We start from the raw sequence: 24,366 nt of genomic DNA on the forward strand, positions 1-24,366 counted from the left end.
CCCTTCCCTTCACAAATATTATGGAGGGTACAGCAAGCGGATATAACCGCGGGGATGCTGCTTTCCCCCAAGTCTAGCTTCCCATACAAGGATCTCCAGCGGGCTTTTAAACGCCCAAAAGCACACTCCACAGTCATTCGGCACCGGCTCAGCCTGTAGTTGAACCGGTCCTTGCTCCTGTCAAGCTTCCCTGTATAGAGTTTCATGAGCCAAGGCAGTAACGGGTAAGCGGGGTCTCCAAGGATCACAATGGGCATTTCGACGTCCCCTACTGTGATCTTCCTGTCTGGGAAAAAAGTCCCTGCCTGCATCTTCCTGAACAGGCCACTGTTCCGAAAGATGCGTGCATCATGCACCTTTCCAGGCCAGCCTGTGTAAATGTCAATGAAACGCCCGCGGTGATCCACAAGCGCCTGGAGAACCATAGAGAAATACCCCTTACGATTAACGTACTCTGATGCCAGGTGTGTGTGGGGGGCCAGAATAGGAATATGCGTCCCATCTATCGCCCCTCCACAGTTAGGGAAACACATTTGTGCAAAGCCATCCACAATGTCCTGCACGCTCCCCTGAGTCACGGTCTTTCTTAGCAGGATGCGATTAATTGCCTTGCAAACTTGCATCAAAACGATTCCAACGGTCGACTTTCCCACTCCAAACTGGTTCCCGACCGACCGGTAGCTGTCTGGAGTTGCCAGCTTCCAGATTGCAATAGCCACCCGCTTTTCCACCATCAGGGCAGCTCTCAATCTTGTGTCCTTGTGCCGCAGAGTGGGGGCGAGCTCAGCACACAGTCCCATGAAAGTGGCTTTTCTCATACGAAAGTTCTGCAGCCACTGCTCGTCATCCCAAACTTCCATGACGATGTGATCCCACCAGTCAGTGCTTGTTTCCCGAGCCCAAAAGCGGCGTTCAACGGTGCTGAGCATTTCCGTGAATGCCACAAGCACTTTAGTGTCACACACGGCAGGAGAATCGATATCGATATCATCGTCAGACTCCTCACTGTCACTTTGGAGCTGAAGGAATAGCTCGACTGCCAAACGTGTTGTGCTGGCGACACTCATCAGCACAGTCCTCAGCAGCTCGGGCTCCATTTGCCACAGAAATCGCGATTCACACAGAGAGTAAAACAGAAAGACATTCACAATGGCGCCAAACGTTGCCGGAAAGAGTGAATGCTGGGATGTGAAGCGATGCACCACGGGGCGTTGGCACACAGGAAGCGGAATGACCCGCACACTTCCTTCCCCTTCCCACAATACTCAGCGCCAAAATGGGACGAGGTGCTCTGTGGGATAGCTGCCCACAATGCACCTCTCAATACAGCGCTGGAAAGTGCTGCAAGTGTGGCCACACTGCAGCGCTGGTAGCTGTCAGTGTGGCCACACTCCAGCGCTGGCCCTACACAGCTGCATGACCAGCGCTGTAACTCCCAGCGCTGCAACTTGTAAGTGTAGCCAAGCCCTGAGCTAAATACACATTGAGACAGATTGCTAAGCATAAGTGGTAATGCCTGTTGTAGGAGGCCACTGGAAATGGAGGGGGCAATAAGGGTTAGATTATTCTGAAAAAGGGGTTTGAAGTGGGTTAGCATGCAGGTGTGTGTTACAAATTGTTGTAGTGAGCCATGAAACCAGTGTCTCTGTTCAGTCACACTGATTGTTAGTGTCTAACAGCACTATGAATTTAAGTTCCCAACCTTGCTTTTTGAAAGTGTTGTGCAGGTTTCCTTTGAGGTTGAATATTGAAAGATTAGATATGGAATGATCACTTTGTGAAAAGTGTTTGCAGATGGGTGATATGGTGTTTCTGTCTTTCATCATTTTTCCCTGTGTGAGTTCATTCAAACCAGACAATCATAGTGAATGTCTGGTTTCACCCACATAGTTGTTACTGGGGCACATCTACACCTTTCTGATCACTACTTACACCTCCAAATATGCTAAGCAGCTCTGGAAAAGGACCCCAGAAAAACTGAGGAACCATCTCCTGCACCATATATGCTTCAGAAGAGACCACCTCCAACAAGAAATTATCACATGCTCCCACACACTGGAAGAAAGAATATCAGGAAGCCTACCTGGAGATCATGCAGCAAACCCAAAACTATCTAAAATACCTGATGTCAATCATCCAACACACAAAAAAAAGTGAAACCAGCTACAGCAACTGCACAACCAACAGAACACCACTTCTTGTAGAAACCAATATACCATGACCCAGCACATGGACACATGATGATACCTCAACGTCGTCAACCTATCAAGACTACTCTTAACCAAAACTGAAGCATCTGTACGTTCCAAGGGACTGAAATTCTGCCCCACCAGAGAACCTGATAACATACGATCATGTGAAGAACTAGAAGAATTCCTCCATCAATTCCACCTCGCAGAAAAGATACCACCCACAACTATCACCTCCCCATGGACAGCTGGAAGAAAAAAGTATCATCAGACTGGACATTGCACAGAGGATGAAACCACACACTGGATCATTACATTGACTGCTTCAGGAAAAAAATCAACTGTAAAATGCTCAACAAACAAAACTTCAGGACCAGATTCAAAGAGAAACTGCTGAGCTTCCGTTCATTTGCAAATTTGACACCATCAGCTCAGGATTAAACAAAGACTGTGAATGGCTAGCCAACTACAAAAGCAGTTTCTCCTCCCTTGATGTTCACACCTCAACTGCTAGAAGAGGGCCTCATCCTCCCTGATCGAACTAACCTTGTTATCTCTAGACTGATTCTTGCCTGCATATTTATACCTGCCTCTGGAAATTTCCACTACATGCATCTGACAAAGTGAATATTCACCCATGAAAGCTTATGCTCCAATACATGTGTTAGACTATAAGGTGCCACAGGACTTTTTACAGATCCAGACTAACACGGCTACCCCTCTGATACTTAACAAACATTATAGCCACCACAATCGCTCTACCACTAAGAGGACAGCTATACAGACCCTGAAATCCAACCACTAGATAGTGATCAAACCAGCAGACAATGCAGGCACTATTGTAGTCTTTAATTGTGATGACTATGTCAATAAGGCCTACAGACCACTCTCTGACACCACGTACTACAAAAAAATAAACCACCACACACCACAAATCACACAGGAATTTAAAAATACCATCAAATCCCTCCTCAAACAACTAAAAAAAAATCCTCTACAAACTCGTCCCCCACAAACCCACCCTAGGGACCTTCTACATGCTTCCCAAGACAGACAAACACAGGAACCCAGGCAGATGCACTCTTATTGAAGGAATATCAAGACCCACAGAAACCATGCTAAAACTACTCCCCACACAAAGGGCTAGTTTCTTCCAAGACACTACCAACTTCTTCCAGAAACTCTTCAACTCTAACAGCCTCCCCCATGACACCATCCTTGTCACCACAGTTGTTATGTCCCTATACACCAACATCCTTCATCATGATGGCATCACTGCCTGCCTCAAATACCTACAAGATAATGGACAATGCTCAGAAATCCACTCAAAACACAATGCCAAATGCATTCATTTCATCCTCAACCACAACAATTTCACATTTAACGACAAACACTTTCTCCATAGCATGGTAACAGCCATGAGTACTAGGATAGCCAACCTCTTCATGGGTCACCTCGAGGAAAAATTTCTGGACAACTGCATCATGAGACCAATATTATACCTGAGATACATCAAGGGTATTTTTATCTTTTGGACAGACAACTTAAACTCCCTCAGATTTCCACCACAACTTCAACCACCACCACTCATCCATCAAACTCTCTCTAGAACACTGCCACACCAGCATTAACTTCCCAGACATCACGATTAGCTTCAGCAGTGGAATCCTACAAATTACTATATGAAAGAAACCCTTGGATCATCCACAGATCCAGCAAACACCCCAGACACAAAAAATATGTTGTTATCTACAGTCAGGCACTCAGCACATACTTAAAACAGTTGTCACTATACAAAGACATTCCACCAGAGAACTAGATTGCATCGTGGAAAGAGTCACCCAAATACCACAAGAAAAGCTGCTTCAACACAGAATAAAAACACCCACTGACAGCACATCGCTAGTTGTCACCTATCACCCCAAACTGGAACCCATATGGGGTATCATCAAACATATTTGACATCCTGAAAGAAATTTTTCTCAACCCTTCTCTTCTGGCCTTTAAACAATCCCACAACCTTGCAAAGCTCATCAATGCAAGATTCCCACAGCCCAAGTCACACCAACTCAAAGCAGCACCAGATCCTGCCAGAACAACAAATGCAAAACTTGCAGACATATCTTCACTGCTATGGTGATCAATTCCCCCCATAACAAACTTGCCAGATTAATGGATCATACAAATGCTTGTCACACTATGTGGTGTACCTCATACAGTGCATCAAATGCCCCAATTACAACTATGTAGGTGAAACTGGACAATCACTGCTCTCTTAAATGAATTCACATTGAAAAATGATAAAAGACAAACACCATATCACCCAGGGGCAAAGAGTTTTCACAAAATGATCACTCCATTTCTGATGTTCAAATACCTGGCCTCAGAGGAAACCTGCATATCATCTTCAAAATGTGAGGCTGGGAATTTAAATTCATAACATTGCTAGACACCAAAAAGCATGGATTCAACAAAGACAGTGGGATTATGGCTCATTACAACAATTTGTAACGCACCACACTGCCTGCTAACCCTTAATGGCCCATTCCAAACCCCCTTTTGCTTACAATCAAACCCTTATTGCCCACTCTATTTTCAAGTGGCCGCCTATAACATGCACTATCCCTTATGCTTAACAAGCTGTCCCAATTTCTATTTAGCTCAGACACACAGATTTCCTTCTCCAGACCAGCTCTTAGTAGCTTGTAACTTCCACCAACAGAAGCTGGTCCAATAATAGATATTATATCACCTCCCTTATCTCTCTCATATCCTGGGGCCAATATGGCTACCCCACTGTAAACAAAGTATTACTTTAATGTCTTCATCTACTTTAATGTGTTTAAGCTGTTCCTAGTCCTAATGTAGACACCTAGAGAATGGGCAATTCAAGAATTGGAAATTCATGTCAGGACTCAAATTCTTTACTGATGGGGAACTTTATCACTATAGCCACTGCTCTTTGGTTTAGACAAGCAAGCTAAAAAGGAAGAAACCAAAGTGAAGAAGAAAATCATTATTGCAAAGCAAACCAATACCTTTTACGTTTACCACAAAGATAACCATGCCTTTTAAAAAGAGTCAGAAATTCACAATAGTTTCCAAAATTAGATATGGTTATTTTAATTCAAACTGTTTATCCATAATCAGATCCTGCCAGTTTTTCAAAGAGCATATGTCAACAGCTAGGAGAGAACTATTTGTCTGCAATCCAGGTTGGTAAAAAAAAAAGTGTTTTATTACGGAAAGATTTACAGTGTTAAAACAAATATATGTAAAAGGAGTTTATACGTGAAATCAATATGTTAATGTCTTGTTTACCTGAGTCAGTTGCCATGTTCCTCTTTCATCTCGAATTAATTTTTTTATGTTCTCTTCCAAATTCTTAAAACAAAAAAAATTAAAAAATTAACACACAATATAATGTAATAACAATGTATTATAATATAATAACAAAAGCAAATTAAACTGCAATGAAGATTTAATACTGACATTATTATAAAGACAAACAGCTTTCAAACTGTGTCTGATATACTGTACATTAAAATGAATAATGAATAAAGAGAAAGGAAATTACCATTTTGGCACTACAACGATATGAATTCAGGCACAGGAAATAAACTAATGCAGCAGAAAGTACAAGAAAGGCAACAGAATTTTCTAAGGTATAAGTTCAATTACCTTTTATAACTAGCAGTCATTAAATAGCCTCAATACCTATATGTTACCTGATCATGAATAGCAAATGAGTAACTTTATATATCAGTGCCTTCCCTGCACTCCATTGTTTTACCCAGAAATTACCTTGATTGCAAATCATATGCAAATCTGAACTTTGTTCCAGCACTCTCTCATTTGAGGCTCCTCTTCTACTCTTCCAGTATAATCGGGGCCTACATCCCAAGATTGGGATTTATGCACTGTATATCTTTAGTTTAGGATTTGTAATATAAAGCAGATTAACATAACTTGATATAATTAAAATCTCAGGTAGTTTAACTAGAATATAGGCTTTTGTTTTCTTTCTATAACTTACATTTTTAAGTCAATTTAGTGCTTGGGAAAAGTGTACTAGAGACTGAAATTCCTTACTTATCAAATTCTTTACTTGCTGTTGCTCACACTGTACTTACGGAAGGCACACAACCTCAATCAACCCTGTTTTGGACAATGAACGTATAATTCCATCCATGGGTTGATTCAGCATCTCTGTTAAGATTATCAATTTGTGGCAACCATGATAATAGTTTGGTGACACAAACAGTTGGACACCAGGATATGGACTGAGTCCACTAGCACACTTATTATATAAGACACTGAACAAACTGGAATTACTTTAAATATATAACACTTCACAGGGACAGAATTAAACTGTTAATTACAGCAACTGTGGTTCTTCAAGATGCGATGCAGACATGTATTCCACTTAGGTGTGTGCATGTCCAGTGCACTGGAGCCAGAAAATTTTGCCTAGCAGTACCCGTAGGGGGGTGGTAATCAGGCCTTGTGGCTGTGGCCGCTCCCCTGGCTACATGACAGTGCCACCTCGACCCCACTTCAGTTCCTGCAGACCGAAAGCTGATGAGAGGAGACTCGGATACAGAGGAGAAGGAGGGTGTGTTATGGAATATATGTCTGTATCACATCTCAAAGAACCACAGTTATAGTAATTGTTTCTTCTTCTTCGAGTAGATGCAGATGAGTATTCCACTTAGTGACTCACAGGCAGTACCCCAATGTGGAGGTAGGACTTGGAGTCTACTGAAATAAGGATCGCAGGAACATCCTTCCGAGGCCTGCATCCACTCTGGAAGATGCGGTAATAGCATAGTGGTCTGTAAACATATGTGTGGACGACCATGTGGCTGCCCTGCAGATGTCCAGTATGGAAATGTCACTGAGGAATGCTACTGATGTCGCCTGCGCTCACAAGAAGTCCATACGCATGGAGGAGGTGCAGCTGAAGGTATCTCATATGCAGCCTTGACTCAGGATGTTATCCATCTAGAGATGGTCTGTGCAGAGACCGCTTGCCCCTTCATGCAGTCCGCATGTGACATGGATCAGCAAGGCAAAACACAAAACAGTTTAGTCCTGTCTAGATAAAAGGCTAGGCATTGCTTGACATCCACAGTAAGAAGGTGCTGTTCTTCTGGGGAAGAGTGAGCCTTAGGGAAAAAGACAGGTAAACACTGCCTGATTCAGATAAAACTGAGAGATGCCCTGGGATAAAAACTTTCAGTATGGTAGGAGTGTTACCTTATCCTTGGAGAATTGAGTGTAGGGCAGCTCATCTATGAGGGCCTGCAACTCACATATCATTCTGGCCAAAGTGATGGCTATCAGGAACATGATTTTCTGAGAAAGGAGGGGCAGCAGATGGGACACAAGGGGCTCGAATGGAGGGCCAATTAGAGCCACCCGTGTTTAGGTCTCACAAAGGAACCAATTATTGGACCAGAGGATATAAGTGGAGAGTCCCCTTCAGAAATCTTGTCACCATGGCATTGGAAAAAAACAAATTTCCTTTGAACCAAGGCATGGAATGCTGCTATCTCTGCCAAATGCACTCTCAGCAAACTGAGTGCAAGGCCCAATTTCTGAAGATGTAACAGGAACTACAAGATGTCCTGGATGGAAGCCACTGTTGGTTGGTTGGGTCAAGGACCAACTGAAAATCTCTTCCACTTCGCTAAGTACATCATCCTAATGGAGAATTTCCTACTGTTGAGCACTGTCTCAGCCACACTGGAGCAATGAGGATGACCTTGGCCCAATCCACACTGAGCTTGAAGATGACCTGTTGAATGATCGGAATGGCAGGGAGGACAGCACACAAAGGAGCTGTCTGCCAGCAGCAGTGGAAGATGTCAGGGAGGGAGCCTGGGCTGAGGCTCCCTTGAGGGCAGAATAGTCGACATTCCCTGTTTTCCCTCATCACAAACAGGTTGATTGTAGAGATGGCTCACATTGCAAAGACGATCCAGAGAACATTCTCCTTCAGGGACCATTCATGGGTCCAAGAAAAAACCCTGTTGATATGGTCCACAAGACAATTTTGCATCCCCAGCAAATAGACTGCTACTAGAGTGATGTCTTCTTCGATGCAAAATTGCCAGGGGTTGATTGCCTCCAGGCAGAGTAACCTGAAACATGCCCTTCCTTTCTTGTTCACATAGTACATCACAGTGGTACTGTCAGTGAGTATGTGAACCACTGCGTATCTATACGGATGTAGTCTGAGAAGACACAACATGCATTATGGATGGCCCAAAGTTCCAACACACTGATATGGAGTGAGGCTTCCTGTTTCAACCACAGGCTCTGCACCCACAACAAATCCAGATGTGCCCTCCAACGTAGAAAGGAAGCATTGGTAACCACTGACTTGGTTGGAGAAGGCATGCATTGCATGGGGATTCCCACCAGTGTAGGAAATGTAGAACTGGTGGATCGAGGCAAACCAACCTGTCCAACTATCAGGCAGGGCAGGATAGTAAATCGTCCTAAGCCACATCTGAAGGGGGTGCAAGATGGTGAACTGGACCACCTGCGTGCTAGAGGACACATGGCCCAACACACTCAGACACATGCAAACTGTCATGGACAGCTGAAATTGAAGACTGAGGCAGAGCTGTTGAATAGCCTGGAAGTGATTGGTCAGCAGAACGCTCTCTACCTCGTGTAGTCTAACAGAGACCCAGTGAATAAGACTGACTTTGCTGTGCTTAAAATGAGTCCCAGATGCTTGAGAAAATGTAACGTGGTGTCAATGTGGGTGAGAACCTCCTCTCTGGAGTCGTCAACGTACAGGATGATGTGGATTCCCTTCCTCCTGAGATATGCCATGACCACCACCATGAATTTGGTGAAGATGCGGTGGCAGAAGAGAGGAGAACACCACTTTCAGTATATGGTTCTCCCATTCGGCCTATCACAAAATGCATAAACTTCCTGTGGCTCTGTAGAATGGCCATATGAAAGTCCTGAAGGTCCAGGGCAGGAAATCAGTCATTCTGAAACAGTGTGGGGAGGATAGCTCATAGAGCGACCATGTGAATCTCATGTACTTGATGAATTTGTTGAGGTCAGCAAAGGTCAAGAATAGGTTTCATCCCGCCCTTGGATTTTCGTATCAGGTAGTACTGGGAGTAAAAGCCATGGCCCTGGTGTTCTGGTGTAACCTCCTCTACTGCTTCCAACTTCAATAGAGAGTTGACCTGATCAATGAGCAGTGTCTTGGGGGGGTGGGGGGGTGTCCCTGAAGACAGATGGAGAAGGGTGATGGAAAGGGGGCATGGAGACTAACTGGACTGCGTAGCCTGATCTGACAGTGTCTAGGGCGCAGCTGTCAGAAGTAATCCAGTTCCAAGCATTGTAAAAGTGGGCCTGCTTGTCCCCAAAGGGATGGGGGCCTGGAGGGTCTGGAAGGGGAGGGGAGCATCTGAATGCAGTGTCAACAGACACAGCAGTTCAGAGGCTCGCTCCATCACAGGGATCATATGTGGTGCAGCCCTGGGAAAGTCCTGGACCTACAGCAAGGCTGGGACCAAAAGGCAGAGGAGGCCTGTGGTTGCTTGGTACGCGAATGACACTGGCATCTTCCTTGTCAGTACTGGACACAACAGATGCCCAAAGACCAGAACCAGAGTCAATGGTACCGGGTTTCTGCCATTCCCACTCAGTGCCAGGGAGGGATCAGAGGTAGCCACACCATCCCATACACCATTCCACGCTTTTCCTAGAGGAGGCAAAGGAGTCACCCATGACCTGGAGCAGTCCTGACTGGTCTTATGAGACCTCTTCCTCAATGCCAATGAAGGAGAATGGCTCCTCCATCTCTTTGGCAAGGCACCTACCCGGGAATGACAGGCAGCAGTGCCCGAGGGTGATCCTCAGCCTAAAGAGGGCCTCGATACTGGATCAGATAGCCTGGCCTGTTCAAGCAAGTGCTGTTTGAGATGAAGGTGCCATGCCACCTGAATCCACTTTTTAAATGACTTATAAATCAAACAGCACTCTTTAAGGTGGGCCTCCCTGAGACAATGCAAGCACCATGTGTGGAGGATCGCTGTTGGGGATCATCCCATCATACAAAACAGTGGTTCAACAGAACTACTCACAGTGCACAAAGAAAAGCATATTGATGAGTATTTCCAGGGTAAATGCTTAAGACTTCTAAATAGAGATAAATTCAAGTTCCAACTCTTTGTCAAGGGCACAGCTTCCCTTACTAACTAATGACAACCAATTCACAAGGTTCAAATGACATAATTCAGATTTTGCAAAGATTACATTTAATGTTAAATACAATAAGTAAGTTTTATAGAGCTTTAACAGCTTTCCTAGAAATATAAGAGTATTGGGGGAAGGATAGTGCTATCTGTTGTTTTATCATTTTAAATCAGCTGGGAATAAGAGTATTATTGTATAGTTGAGAATATTTGCTTTGTGATAATTTTAAATAACTGCACCTTAGTTAAATTGCCACAAGTAAATAGAGAACAATCAGTCTACTTACTTTTTCCTCAGTGGTATATTGTATATGGTTTTAATTTGTTTAAGTATATTGTTAAATTTGGAAGTTTCATTTAATTACTCAGTTGACAACAGCCGGAATACCAATAATTTATTGGCAGAGGATATCCTAGGAATTAACATTAAATGCAGAAAAGACTATTTTGTCATGAATTTCTTCATAACAAAACATTAAGCAAAGTACATCCTCACAACTCAGCACTTCTACATTCTTTAATATTCTGTACATGCACTATTAAGGACATTATTCATTCCATAAAATGTAAGAATCTTCTCTCATTTCTTAAGAAAGTGGATACTGTCCTAATTCAAGAAATATAATTACACCTCCATATATGATAAACTGAAACAAAGATTAGGCGGGACAAGTACTTGTTGCATCTTAGGGTACGTCTACACTTACCTGCCGGTTCGACGCGGAGAGTTCGACTTTTTGGAGTTCGAACTATCGCGTCTGATCTAGACGCGATAGTTCGAACTCCGGAAGCGCCGCGGTCGACTCCGGTACTCCACCTCGGCAGAAGGAGTTGGCGGAGTCGACGGGGGAGCCGCGGAGTTCGACCCCGCTGCGTCTGGACGGGTGAGTAGGTCGAACTAGGGTACTTCGAATTCAGCTACGCTATTCACGTAGCTGAATTTGCATACCCTAATTCGAACCCCCTTCTTAGTGTAGACCAGGCCTTACACTAGTCACACGTAGGTAGCTATAATAATACATGACCAACTTATCCTTAATGGTTACTTCAGTCACTGCAGTTGAGAAAGGACATTATCTGTTTGAGAACTGTCTGGCAATACATTTAATATCTAGTATGTACATATATATACATATAAAAACAACAAGAGTAAGAGTTTTAGCTACATCATAGAGAAAAGAGAGTACATGGAAGAAGCAGCAGCAAGATTTGGAATAGTTTGCATATGTATGGCAAGAGTGAGTCAAAATGACACCTAGTTGTGTGCCTGTGTGACAAGGATAGCAATGTTTGTCAATAGTGACAGAAAAAGGGAGGGAAGTAGAAAAAGGTGAGATGAAAACTGAGAAATTCAGCTGTAACTATGTTAAATTTTAATGAACTGTAAAATATCCCGGAGAAGATGGTTACACCATCACATTGAAATACAGGGTTGAAGTGAGGAAGACAATTCAGAAGTGGAGACATAGATTTGGGAGTGTGGCAAAGTACCTGCTTCTCCTCAGCTGACTCAGTCCCTTTTTGCCTTGGAGACACAGGCTTGGGCAAAGTAAAAGCCTTCCCAGTCACGCAGGGTCTGGCTGATCCTCCTCTCAGTCAGTCCCTTGCTGTTTTTCTCCCCTTCTGGGGACAGAGTGTAGTCTCCCTTGCTGGAAGAGGGCAGAGCCTTGCTGCACCTATTCGCTGGCTGCTTCTCTCACTCTCTCCCCCACCCCCCGTTTCCCTGCCAGGGAGGGTTTAAAAAGGTCACCAGCAATTGGGGCCAGCTGAACCAAATTAGTTCCCTAGTAACCCCCTGTTCCAGCTGAACCTAATTTCTCATGGCTGTCTCTCCTCAATGGATAGGGAGAAGCCTTTTAACCCCCCATGGGACTAATTCCTACCCCTCCCTTTGTAGCCATTTTGCCTGGGTTTGCCACAGGAGTCATTGGCAGAAAGATGGTACTTGAAACCCTGTTTGTGAAGATCACCTTGAGGAAGGGTGTAGACATAGGTATAGGCCTATGATATCCTCTCTGTGGACCAATCACTAAAAGGGGGATGACACACAACCTTGCCAGCATGTTTCAACCATTTATCCTGATAGCATAAATGTTGAAACTCAGGAATCCTAAATTCTGCTCTGAGCTCTGGACAGAAGTGTGTTCTAGTGGTTAGACCCTTCTGCTCCTGTCCCCTCCAGCCTGACATTTTCTGCCCTTGTATCAATCTGTCTCTGTCCACCATGTTCTTTCCCCTATTACACCTTTCCCCATTCTGTTCCTGTCCCTTCCCCTCCCAGCATCCTGTCCTGTTCCCCCTCTGTTCCTATCCCCACACCTAGCTTTGTAATCCTGTGACAGTCTGTATTTGTCCCTCCCTCCCATTTTGCTACTCATCTGTCTGCATTCCAGTCAGGCTATATCAATGTCCTTTATGTTGCCTAGGTGCCAGCAGAGCACTGAAAACATAAGAGTCTCACTGCTCTCAATTCTGTGCCTGGTGCCACAGCAGCCTCCACTCTGCTCGATTTCCTCCTGCCCCCTCTCCCGAGCACACCACATCCCGCTCCTCCCCCTCCCTCCTGAAGCCGACCTGCACACTGCGAAACAGCTATACGTGGTGGGTGAGACTCAGGAGGCGCTGGGAGAGAGGGGGAGGAGTGATCAATGGGGGAGAGGGGCTGGAGGCAAGGGGGGAAGGGGACAGCTTGGTTCTCGGTGGGTGCTGAGCACACGCTAATTTTTCTCCATGGGTGCTCCAGAGCTGGAGCACCCCATGCTGCCCCATACTAGACTGCACAGTGAGTTCTGCAGGAGTGGAGCGTGCCCCTTGTTATTCGCACTGAGCTCGATAGAGGTGGAGCATGCTTGGAGACTTTTGCTGTCAGCCTCCAAAAAATGTGCAAATGGCAATTTTCAGTGGCTTGTAATTCAGCCAAATGTGGTGGATTTTCACAGGAACAGCAAAAGGCCAGAGCAACCTCCTTGCAAATGTCAAATCTCTAATCCAAAGGATGGAGGTTCTAGAATTTCTCAGTGAAATCGCTGTATGATTTTAAGATTGGCAAAACAATGGAAATTTTCCCTAACCTCATTTCTGGTAACAGATGTACCACCCTTGCTGAAACTTTGCAGAAAACGCCAGACTGAGGCCTGGCATGGAACATTTCAGCCCATAAAGTTAAAGTCTGAAAAGTTATAAGCAACTGAAAAATGGTCTTAAAAGAAAAGTGTTAGTCAAACTTTACTATAGGAATTGCTGTCAACTCTGCCTATAATAAGGCCACATCTGAAGAACTTAATTAAATCAGGACTATGTTACAAATAGCATTCTCTTCTATCCAATTTTTCCACATCTTAAAAATAATTTAAATAAAATATCATATACAACCTTGTACCGGATTTTTTCTCTAATTATTTTTTCTTCTAATTCCTCCACTTTTATTTTTCCTTCTCCATAAGTCATTTCAATATTATATAACTCTTTATTCACTTTTCTTATTTGCTCTTCAATTTTACGGGTGTTTTTGCATATAATCTGCAGTTCTGACTGATACGTTATTTTTCTTCTTGAACTGTTAAAATAAAACAAAACCTTAGAATTATCTTACAAGACATGCATGCTTGCAAAAGTAGAAAATTAAAAGAAAAAAATCATTGTTGAATAAGTAAAACTAAAACATTCTAAAATCTTACTTACAAACTAAAGTCAGTATTTTATTAACCACTTAGTTGATGCTGAATATACCAGGTACATCTTCCAAATGCATGCTTCCATTTTGCTGCAAAATATACCATATCTTGTATGCCCTGATAGTCTATTGATTTCAGGAAGTCATATATTTATACTACAGATATCCAGAAAGCAATAAAATCTACATCTGTAATATAGATAAGCAAAAACCTACATTATTATGCAATTTTCTTTTAAAGTACTCAAGTCAGAGGCCCTGGAGGTTTTTCGCCTTCCTCTGCAGTGTTGGGCACGGGTCACTTGCTGGAGGATTCTCTGCACCTTGAGGTCTTTAACCCATGATTTGAGGACTTCAATAACTCAGACATCGGTTAGGGGTTTGTTACAGGAGTGGGTGGGTGAGATTCTGTGGCCTGCATTGTGCAGGAGGTCAGACTAGATGATCATAATGGTCCCTTCTGACCTTAAAGTCTATAAGTCAGCAAATGCCAAAGTTAAGGTTGCCCATACAACCTTAATTCAGCTGCCTCATAATAATGGACCAGATCTTGGGCCACACACAGGCTACTTAGCACCACACCATTGACACAAAGCAGTCATACAGCTGATGGATCCACTTCCCTATAGCTTTCCCTCCTTCAGCAATCCTTGGTGACAGAGCCATTGTAGATCACTTATATACAGTGTGTAAGAAAAAACATTAACAAGGTACAAATTTAGGTAAAGTGAACCTGAAATACTATTAGTTAGACTAAATCAGACCCACTGGCATAGACCAGAACCAATCAAATCAAAGAAATACGATGGGCATGTAAACATTTTATTTTCCTTTGACTAATAAAATATGGTCTATATTGGTATAACTTAACACTTTTTAGCTGTCTCTTAACAGAAAAGTGGGATTAATGAGGAATCTTCCACTGAGCAACCAAAGGCAGCATCAGCTGAACCAAAATGTCAAACCTCTATCATCTAAGGGTATATCTACACTACAAAATTAGGTCAATTTTATAGAAGTCAATTTTTAGAAATCGATTGCATATGTCCACACAAAGCGCATTAAGTCAACTACCGTGACTAGCATCAACTTACGGAGCGGTGCACTGGGGCTAGCTATCCCACAGTTCCCACAGTCTCCGCCACCCATTGGAATTCTGGGTTAAGTTCTCAATGCCTGACGGGGCAAAAACATTGTCGCGGGTGGTTTGGGGTACATGTCGTTAGTCGCCCCTCCCTCCGTGAAAGCAACGGCAGACAGACAATTGTTTCACGCCAGACACCAGGGTAATTAGAAGAGCACAGCAAGGTGCACTGCGCATCAGAGAGGCTTTGAAAACCAGTTTCATGACTAGCCAGGCTTCGGTGTGACAGTTGTGTGTGTTTCTCCTTGATGCAAACCTGCCCCCTTTGTTGATTTTAATTCCCTGTAAGTCAACCACCCTCCCTGCTTCAAAATAAAGTAACTATTGTTTTGAAACCATGCATTCTTTCTTTATTAAATTACAAAAAATGAGATAACAGACAAGGTAGCCCAGGTGGGGTGGGGGAGGAGGGAAAGACAAGGCCACATTGCTTATTGTAGCCACACTAGAAATCAAACTGTTCGAATGACAGCCTTCTGTTGCTTGGGCCATCCTCTGCAGTGGAATAGTTGGGTGCCCGGAGCCTCCCGCCCCGTGTTCTTGGGGTCTGGGTGAGGAGGCTATGAAACATGGGGAGGAGGATAGGAGGTTATAAAGTGGATGCAGCGGGGGGTCTGTGCTCTTGCTGGCTTTCCTGCAGCTCCAACAGATGCTTCATCATGTCCGTTTGCTCCCCCATTAGCCTCAGCATCACGTCCTGTCTCCGCTCTTCGTGCTCACTTAATTCTTTCCTGGTCTCTGCCACCTAATGCCTCCATGCATTAAGCTGTGCCCTATCAATGCGTGAAGACTGCACGAGCTCAGAAATCATGTCATCGCGAGTGCATTTTTTTCCCACCTTCTAATCTGCGATAACCTCAGGGCCGAAGATGATAGGGGGAGCGTAGAAACATTCTACGCTCTATGATTCTGGGGGGACTGCATGGTCACCTGTGCTGCTGAGTTCGCCATGCTGACCAAACAGGAAATGAAATTCAGAAGTTCCTGGGGCTTTTCCTGTGTACCTGGCTAGTGCATCGGAGTTCAAAGTGCTGTCCAGAGCGGTCACAATGGAGCACTCTGGGATAGCTCCTGGAGGCCAATATTGTCGATTTGCGTCCGCACTACCAGCAAAGTCAATTTTAGCACTACTCCCCTTGCCAGGGAGGAGTACAGGAGTCAATTTTAAGAGCCCTTTAGGTCGACGGAACGGGGTTGGTTGTGTGGACACATTCATTTTTAAATCAACCTAACACAGCTAAATTCGACCTAACCCTGTAGTGTAGACTAGGCCTAAGAAAGATACTGTATATACCCTATAGAGGAACACACTGCATGTTTAAATCTACAAACTTCTGACTCAGCCCACAAGTGTCCATACCCCTAGTACAATTAGAGGCAAGACTGACACTCTCAATAATAGGCTCCATAAATACAGACTTTACTAGAGCTAAAAACAAGAAACAGTAACTTACAGTAAGTGTGGTTCTTCATGTGTTGTCCATTCATATTCCACTCTTGGTGATCATGTGCCCCACAAATTTGAGATCAGAATCTTTGAGCCAATAGTGACTGTTGGAGACATATATGCACTGAGTGTACTCATGACCTGTAGCAAAGGCATAAAGGGTGGACCAAGCCCAACCACAGTCAGTTCCTTCATAAATACAGATTCCAGATGTTATAAGACACCACAGTAGCAGGGAAGGAGGGCGGGCCATGGAATATGTGTGGACAGCACATCTCGAAGAACCACAGTACCTAGCCAGTGGTTCAGTTCCAGAAACTTCTGTTTTTTGTCTTCCTTTGCTCACAGTTCAGGAAAAATTGCTGAGAAGATTATGTGGACATTTTTCTCCTTCAACATCCTTTCAAGCTCCCTGAAGTCATTAGTGCCAATATGCACCATCACCAGTGTATTCTTGCCCATCAACATCAAAAGCCTCTCTAATCTTAGAATGATGTCTCATTCTTGGCTCCAGGAAGATAAGCACATTATCCTATTGTCCATCTGCTCCTTGGAGAATATTCTTTCTTCATTCTTTTTAATATAGAATCCAAAACAAGAACTGTCTGTCTTCCTTGGACAGCTGGAGATCTCTTTGTGGGCATGCTTGATTATCTTGCATGTTGGGCTGAACAGCCACCCACAGGTATGTTCCATAAAGCTTTCTCTTCAATTCGACAAGCTGGAACTTCAGATATATTTTCTGCAGTTTCCATGCTGAGAACATGATAATGATTGGATACTTCTAGCGGTATGGAATTCCTCCCAGTTCTCTCCTGTTTGGTGGTCACAGTCTTCCCATCCTCTTTTATTTCCAACAATGTAGAATACTACCTAGTCCTCTTGCCTCTGGTGGTTAAAAACTGCCAAGACTTCTCTCTAGTTCCCACTCTCTCAGGTTCCTTGGTGGCCAGTTCCTTCCTTTCTTGAATCTGTGGGGGTGATGTTTCCTAAATCAGATTATTTAACAACTCCTCAGCCTCTCTGATGCGCCATAGTGAATGTACTTGTCCTTCCAGACCATAATCTTTTCTTCCAGCAAAGCCACCAGCTCACATTTAATACAGAGGAAATTCCTTCTGGTTTCCAGCAGGAAAGAACATGACAAATCTATTGCAAGTCACAACCACTGTTCCATAACTGGCCATCACAGTATTGAGAGTATACCTTTTAATAAAGTGTCTGATGTTGAGTCTTGCTTGACTGCATAGTGCTGAATGAATGTGTGATCTGATGCCCAAGTGGCTGCTTTACATATGCCTGTAATAGGCACTGTAACAGGGTTAGCACCCACTCTCACGAGCGCCCCCTTTTCTCTGGCTGATATATCTGCAATCACCGTCTTTTTCGGGGTGGCACCTGCCTCTCACAGGCAGCCCTCTTTGATTGGTTGGGTGTGAGCCTGCTTTTGGTTTTAGTTCTTATACCAGGGTGGCACCCGCCTCTTGTGAGCACCCCCCTCCACCTTGGCTGATGGTTCTCTTGGCGAGTCTTAAGTGACTCAGCCCTCTGGCCGAGCCACATACACTTTCCCCTCTTCCAGGATATACAGTCCAAGTTCTTATCTTGGCCCTGGTATGGGGTCCTAGCTCTAAAGCTTCTCCCAGAAGCACTGCCTTCTTGAATCACCCAGACAGGGCCCATCTCAGTACTCACAGCTGGTGGTGTTTCAGCAGGCCTCCCTGGGCTCAGTCTTCAACCGGAACAGTGGGGCCCATCTTGGTACCGTCACTGGCCTGGCCAGGTTCTGTGCTCAGTCCCCCTAGGCTTCAGCCTGCCCACACTGACCTTCTGCTGGTCCTGCTGCTCTTCCCACCAGCCAGGCACCCGGTCTTCAGCAGCCTTCCCGGGGCTTCAGTCCTGTCTGTGGTGAGCTCTCCGCAGTACTGCTGCTCTTTCAGCCAGACAGTCACCTGGTCTTCACTCCTTGAGCTCCATACAGCAATTGAACTTCTCTGCTCTGCTGCTTGTCTTATATAGGGCCCTTCTGGCCCCAGACTGGCTGCTCCATCAGCCTCTCTGATTGGCTACTCCTCTGCAGCCACTCTAGGCTGTCTGGAGGACTTCTCTCTGCTCTATTCTGGGGCATGGTGATGCAAGGCTACGTGGCCTCCTGCAGGAGGCCTCCGGACCTAGTCCACCCTGCCACAGGCACATTATTAAGGAAGGCTACCGATGTGGAGAGCGACCTGATAGAATGTGTTCTAACCTGTTGTGGGGGGGGGGTTACAGTTCATGCTGGCAGTAGCAGAGATGAATGCACTCTGAAATCCATTGTCAAAGTCTCTGCTTAGATATAGCTTCTTCTTTAGATCTCACTGTATTCAATATAAATAGTTTTGGTGCCTTCCTGAACGGTTTAGTCCATTCAAGATAAACGGCTAGTGCCCTTCTGACATCTAGAATATGGAGTGCTGTTTCTTGCCTGTTCTTATGGGTTTTAGGGAAGAATGTGGGAAGATGGACGGGTTGGTTGAGGTGGAACAAAGATGGTATTTTAGGTAGAAATTTAGGATGTGGTCTTAGAGTGACCTTGTTCTTGAAAAAGATCATGTATGGGGGGTATGCCATGAGGGCCCCAAGTTCTCCTACTCATCTTGCGGATGTGCTGGCAACAAGGAAGGCTACTTTCATTGGAAGGTGTAATAGTGAACATGTAACCAACGTTTCAGACATAAGTCTCGTAAGAGAACAAAGTATTAAATTAAGATCCCATGGATGCGTTGGGACGCTGAGTTCAGGATAGAGGCTCCGGACACCTCGTAAGAATTGTTTTGTAAATTAATGGGTAAAGACTGAAAATCCATCCACTTTATGGTGGAAGGTTGTGATAGCTGCAAGGTGTACTCTGAGTGAGCTCAGTGAAAGACCCGGTTTTTTTAGTTGAAGTATATAGTCCAGGACTAGTGATAGAGCAGAGGCGGTGGCTCTGATTTGTTTGTTCTGGCACCATCTCTTCCATTTGTGGAAGTAGGTTGAGTGTGTAGTCAACCACCTGCTGTTTTGCAAGAGATCCTTCACTTCTTCTCAGTAGGTCATCTCCTCGCCTTGGAACCATGGAGGAACCATGCTCTCGGGCGGAGTATCTCCAGGTTCGGGTGCAAGATTTGGCCTACATCTTGTGGCAGGAGATGTGGAAGAAGTGGGAGAACATGTGGTGAACATGCCGATATCTGCTGCAGGTATGGGTATCAAGTTTCTCTGGGCCATGTGGCGGCTACCAAGATGACCCTGAATTGGTCAGAGTTGATCTTCTGTATGATCCAGGACAACAATAGGGTAGGAGGGAAAGTGTAAAGGAGAGGAGCATCCCATCTGAGGAGGAAGGTGTTGCCCATGGGATCTTGGCCCCAACCCTGCTCTGGAGCAAAATGTTGGGCATTTACTGTTCTGACTCATGGCAAATAGGTCTATGGTGGAAAATACCCATTGTTGGAATATGTCCTGTATCACCAAGGTATTTATTTCTCACTTGTTAAGCAGAAAATTCTCCCACAATCACATGTTCACTGTGGTGTTATATCATCCCAGTAGATAGGAGGCTGATATGATGACATTGTGATGGACGCACCAGTTCCACAGTCTGAACATTTCAATGCCGAGGAAGCGTGACCTCGCTCTTCCCTGTTTGTTTATATAGAACATGCAAGCAAAATTGTCCGTCAGGATCTGTATGATTTTGTTTCTGATCACATGCTAGCATGCTTATGTGCACTGCTGATTCCAGAGGAGACTACCTGCCCTGTACTGGGAGGTTGTTTAGATGAGGGCCCCAGTCACTAGGGAGGCACCCATTGTGATTATCATTGCAGATGGAATCTGTAGAAAGGGGACCCCTGCACACACATTATGTGAATGGGTCCACCACTGTAGCAAGTCCTTGATCTTTTGTAGTACAGTAGAACCTCAGAGTTACAAACTGAATGGTCAACCACACGTCTCATTTTGAACCAAAAGTACACAATCAGGCAGCAGCAGAGACCAAAAAAAAAAAAAGGGCAAATATAGTACAGTACTGTGTTAAATGTAAACTACTAAAAAATAAAGGGTAAGTTTAAAAAAAAAGATTTGACAATATAAGGAAACTTTCTGTACTTGTTTATTTAAATTAAGATGGTTAAAAGCAGCATTTTTCTTCTGCACAGTAAAATTTCAAAGCTGTATTAAGTCAATGTTCAATTGTAAACTTATGAAAGAACAATCATAATGTTTTGTTCAGTTATGAACATTTCAGAGTTATTATGAACAACCTCCATCCCCGAGGTCTTCGTAACTCTGAAGTTCTACTGTATGAGAGGCTTGCTAAAACTCTGTTTGTGTGAGATGTACACTGTCCTAAACCACTCTTGTAGGCAGCGCTTGCATAGTCTGGCATGTTTCACGATGTACGTGGTTGCTGCCATGTGGCCTAATAGTCGGAAGCAAGTCCTGGAAGATGTTTGTGGACTGGTCACCTTAGTGTTGATCAGATTCACTAGGATGGCAAATCTGTGTGGCAGTAGTAAAGCTTTCACCTCTACTGAGTTTAGGTGAGCCCCAATGAATTCTAGTTCTTGTACTGGTGTCACCATTGACTTTTGAATGTTATTTGGAGACTTAGTTTTGCAAAGAGTGAGATTAGCTTTTGTGTGTCATTGACGGCTTCTTCACAAGTAAAGGTCTTGGGTAGACAGTCATCTAAATATGGGTATATCATCACCCTTTGCTTGTGGAGGTGGGCCGCTGCCACTGCTAGAAATTTGGAAAAGACTCAGGGGGCCATGGAGAGGCCAAAGAGCAGTATACCTTGTACTGATAGTGATCTTGTCCCAAAACAAATTGGAGAAACCTCCTCTGTGATGGGTGAAGGGCAACATGAAAGTATGCATCTGGCAGGTCAAGGACCAAAAAACAGTTCCCTCATTCCAGTGCTGGGATTATTGTTGCTAAAGTAACCATTCTGAACCATTGTGTTTTGACTAATTTGTTTAAGTTTCTCAAGTCGAGAAAGGGCCTCCAACCCTGGTCTTTTTCTGAGTTAAGAAATAATGGGAATAAAAGCCTTTCCCTCCGTGTTATACCGGTACTGGTTCTAAAGCACCCAATTGTAGGAGATGGTCTACTTCCTGTCTCAGAAGATGCTCATGAGAGAGGTCCTTGAAGAAGGACGGGGAGTGAGGTTTAGGTGAGGGGAATGGAGGTGAACTGCATGGAATAACCGGTGGTGACAATTTCCAGCACCCATTTGTCGAAAGCAATAATTCGCCATGCTGGGTAGAATGGTGTCAAATGGTCTGTAAAAGGATGGCTGTTAGAAAGTGATTTCAGCAACTGGAATTGGGGGAAGTCTCTTGGGACTTCAACCAAACCCTCAAATTTGATGTTTTGATCCATACTGTCGCGATGTAGAAGGTTGAGATGGGAGTGGCCTATGTCGGTCTTCGCCTCCGTCTCTGGGTATCATACTGCCTCTGTGACTGTATGTAAGGTGCTGGTCTTGAGCACTGTGATGGATAATATCTGCCTTGTTTTTGTGCAGGTGTGTACATGTCTAAAGACCAAAGAGTCACTCTAAACTCTTTCAATGTATGCAGGGACTTGGTCTTACCTGCAAATAATTTTGGACCTTCAAAGGGGAGATCCTCTACAGTGGATTGCATCTCCTTTGGGAATCCAGACAAGTGGAGACAGGAGGCATGTTGCATCACTATGGCAGTTGTGCTGGATCTTGCACCGCTGTGTCTGCTGAGTCTAAGGGTGCCTGCAGAGCTGTTCTTGTCAGATGACTGATCTAAATTGCTCCCTTTTGTCTTCAGGAATGAAGTCAATACATTCAGAAAGTTTGGAGTAATTTGTGAGATTCTGTTTCGCCATCAAAGCTTCATAGTTGGCTATTCTTAACTGCAATGTCACTAACGAATAGGCCTTATCATCAAAAAGATCCAATTTTTTCCATTCTTTATCATACAGGGTGGTCCTCGAACGGTGTTGTCTGCCCCACTAATTGACCGTCTTTATCACCAATGAGTTTGGCTGGGGTTGTGAAAATAGAAATTCTAGACCCTTTGATGGGATGTAATACTTCTTATCAGCCTTTTTACAAATCGGGAGGATTATTGTGGGGGTCTGCCAGATGGTGTTGGCGGGATCCATGAGTACCTCATTTATGGGAAAGGCAATTCTGGAGGAGGCTGATGTTTGTAATATGTCCAACAACTTGTGTTGGGACTCAGCAACTTCTTCCAGAGGGATTTGGAGAGTGTCTGCAATTCATTTAAACAGCTCCTGAAACTGTTTAAAATCATCTCCTGTTGTAGGTGGCGGAGGCATGATGGTCTTGTCTGGAGAGGAGGAGGTGTTAGTTGCAGGAGTGGCCTTCTGATCTACAGCGTCCTCTATTTCCTCAAAGAGTCTCCTCAGGGAACTCACGGGATCCCATCTCTGACACTGATGGAAAACGTCTCTATCTTTCCCTTGAGGTGATGGGAGGCTTGGAATAATGTTGCCTATATAGCATCCATAGGTCTCAATTTAGCCACTGTGGTAAGAATGGCATTGGTGATGGCATCCGTGGATGTCCATACCACCTATGGGTGCCAGCCCTGCTACAGTGTCCTGGCTGTTTTTGCAGATCTGGTCTGATGATTCCCTAGATGGGTGAAGAGTAGTGTGAAGAATAAACATCTTCTTCCTCATTGTCCTCCGCCGTAAAGTAGACTTCAGTACCACTGTCTCAGCATTATGCACCAGAGAGCCAGAAGATGGCGCTGTGGAGGTGCTTGGTACCAAGTGTTTAGCTGCCTCAGTCAGTGCCGTGGTAGAAGGGGCAGTCTTGTCTCTGCTATCCTTCTGAGCACCTGCTTGCTTAGGTTATTGGGCTTTAGCAGTAATGGAAGATCCTGATGACTCGTAGGTACTTAGCTGCATCATGGTTAATATTGAGGCTGTGGAGAGAGTTGGAGAACTTCTTTTTCAAGGCTCCCTTTAGAGGAGAAGTGGTAGCTCTCTTCTTCACCCTTTTTCTGGGAGAGAGCTACCACTTCTCCTACAAAGGGAGCCTCAAAAAAGAAGTGTTCAACTCCTTCTTCACCCTTTTTCTGTGAGAAAGGTCCCTCCCGTGCAGTCGCTGACGTTCTGCAAATTCACAGAAGAAAGTTTTAAAGTATAATTGGGAATGAAGGTGCTTTTAATCTAGAGATAATATAAGAACATTTATAATTTTTGTTTTTCAAATTGCCAAAATACAGAACCCATGTGTGAGACTGCTTTTTGTTTGTTTGTTTGTGTGGGAGGGTACGGACGTGAGAATAGGATTACAGAACACCAACAATTTAAGTACAAGATTTCAACCTAATGTGATTTAAAATTACTGAAATATTAATTCAGAAAGATTTAAAATGGAAACAATTGACCAATGCTCATCTAAAATGCTGTTTCTTATTTTCCTCCAGGTTTTCACTTTTCTGTTTATATTGCAGGTATTTTACAGAGTTTGAATTACCTTTCTCTGGATTTTTGCACATATTCTTCATTTTCTCTCTCAAGTTCTTTATTTTCACGTTCCAATTCATCAACTGCTTGAAGGGTATTGAGGAGCATTTGTTTCAGAGTAAACTGTTCAGATCCCCAGCTAGTTTTCTAAGAAACATTAAGACAGAGTA

At 44.2% G+C, this 24,366-nt stretch overlaps 1 protein-coding gene across 22 annotated transcripts in view; it reads right to left on the minus strand.

Annotated features, from left to right (window-relative positions):
- CCDC178 (coiled-coil domain containing 178) overlaps positions 1-24,366 on the minus strand; it is a 350,640-nt gene that overhangs the window by 255,873 nt on the left and 70,401 nt on the right. For all 22 annotated transcript variants that reach the window (XM_039524821.1, XM_039524816.1, XM_039524819.1 and 19 more), the window contains 3 exons: positions 24,207-24,343; positions 13,796-13,979; positions 5,511-5,573 (listed from right to left, as the gene is read on the minus strand). In XM_039524821.1, the coding sequence (XP_039380755.1) occupies positions 5,511-5,573; positions 13,796-13,979; positions 24,207-24,343 (384 nt within the window). The remainder of the gene's footprint in view (positions 1-5,510; positions 5,574-13,795; positions 13,980-24,206; positions 24,344-24,366) is intronic.

The sequence above is a fragment of the Mauremys reevesii genome, linkage group 2 (genome assembly GCF_016161935.1).
Source record: "Mauremys reevesii isolate NIE-2019 linkage group 2, ASM1616193v1, whole genome shotgun sequence".
Lineage (NCBI taxonomy): Eukaryota > Metazoa > Chordata > Testudines > Geoemydidae > Mauremys > Mauremys reevesii.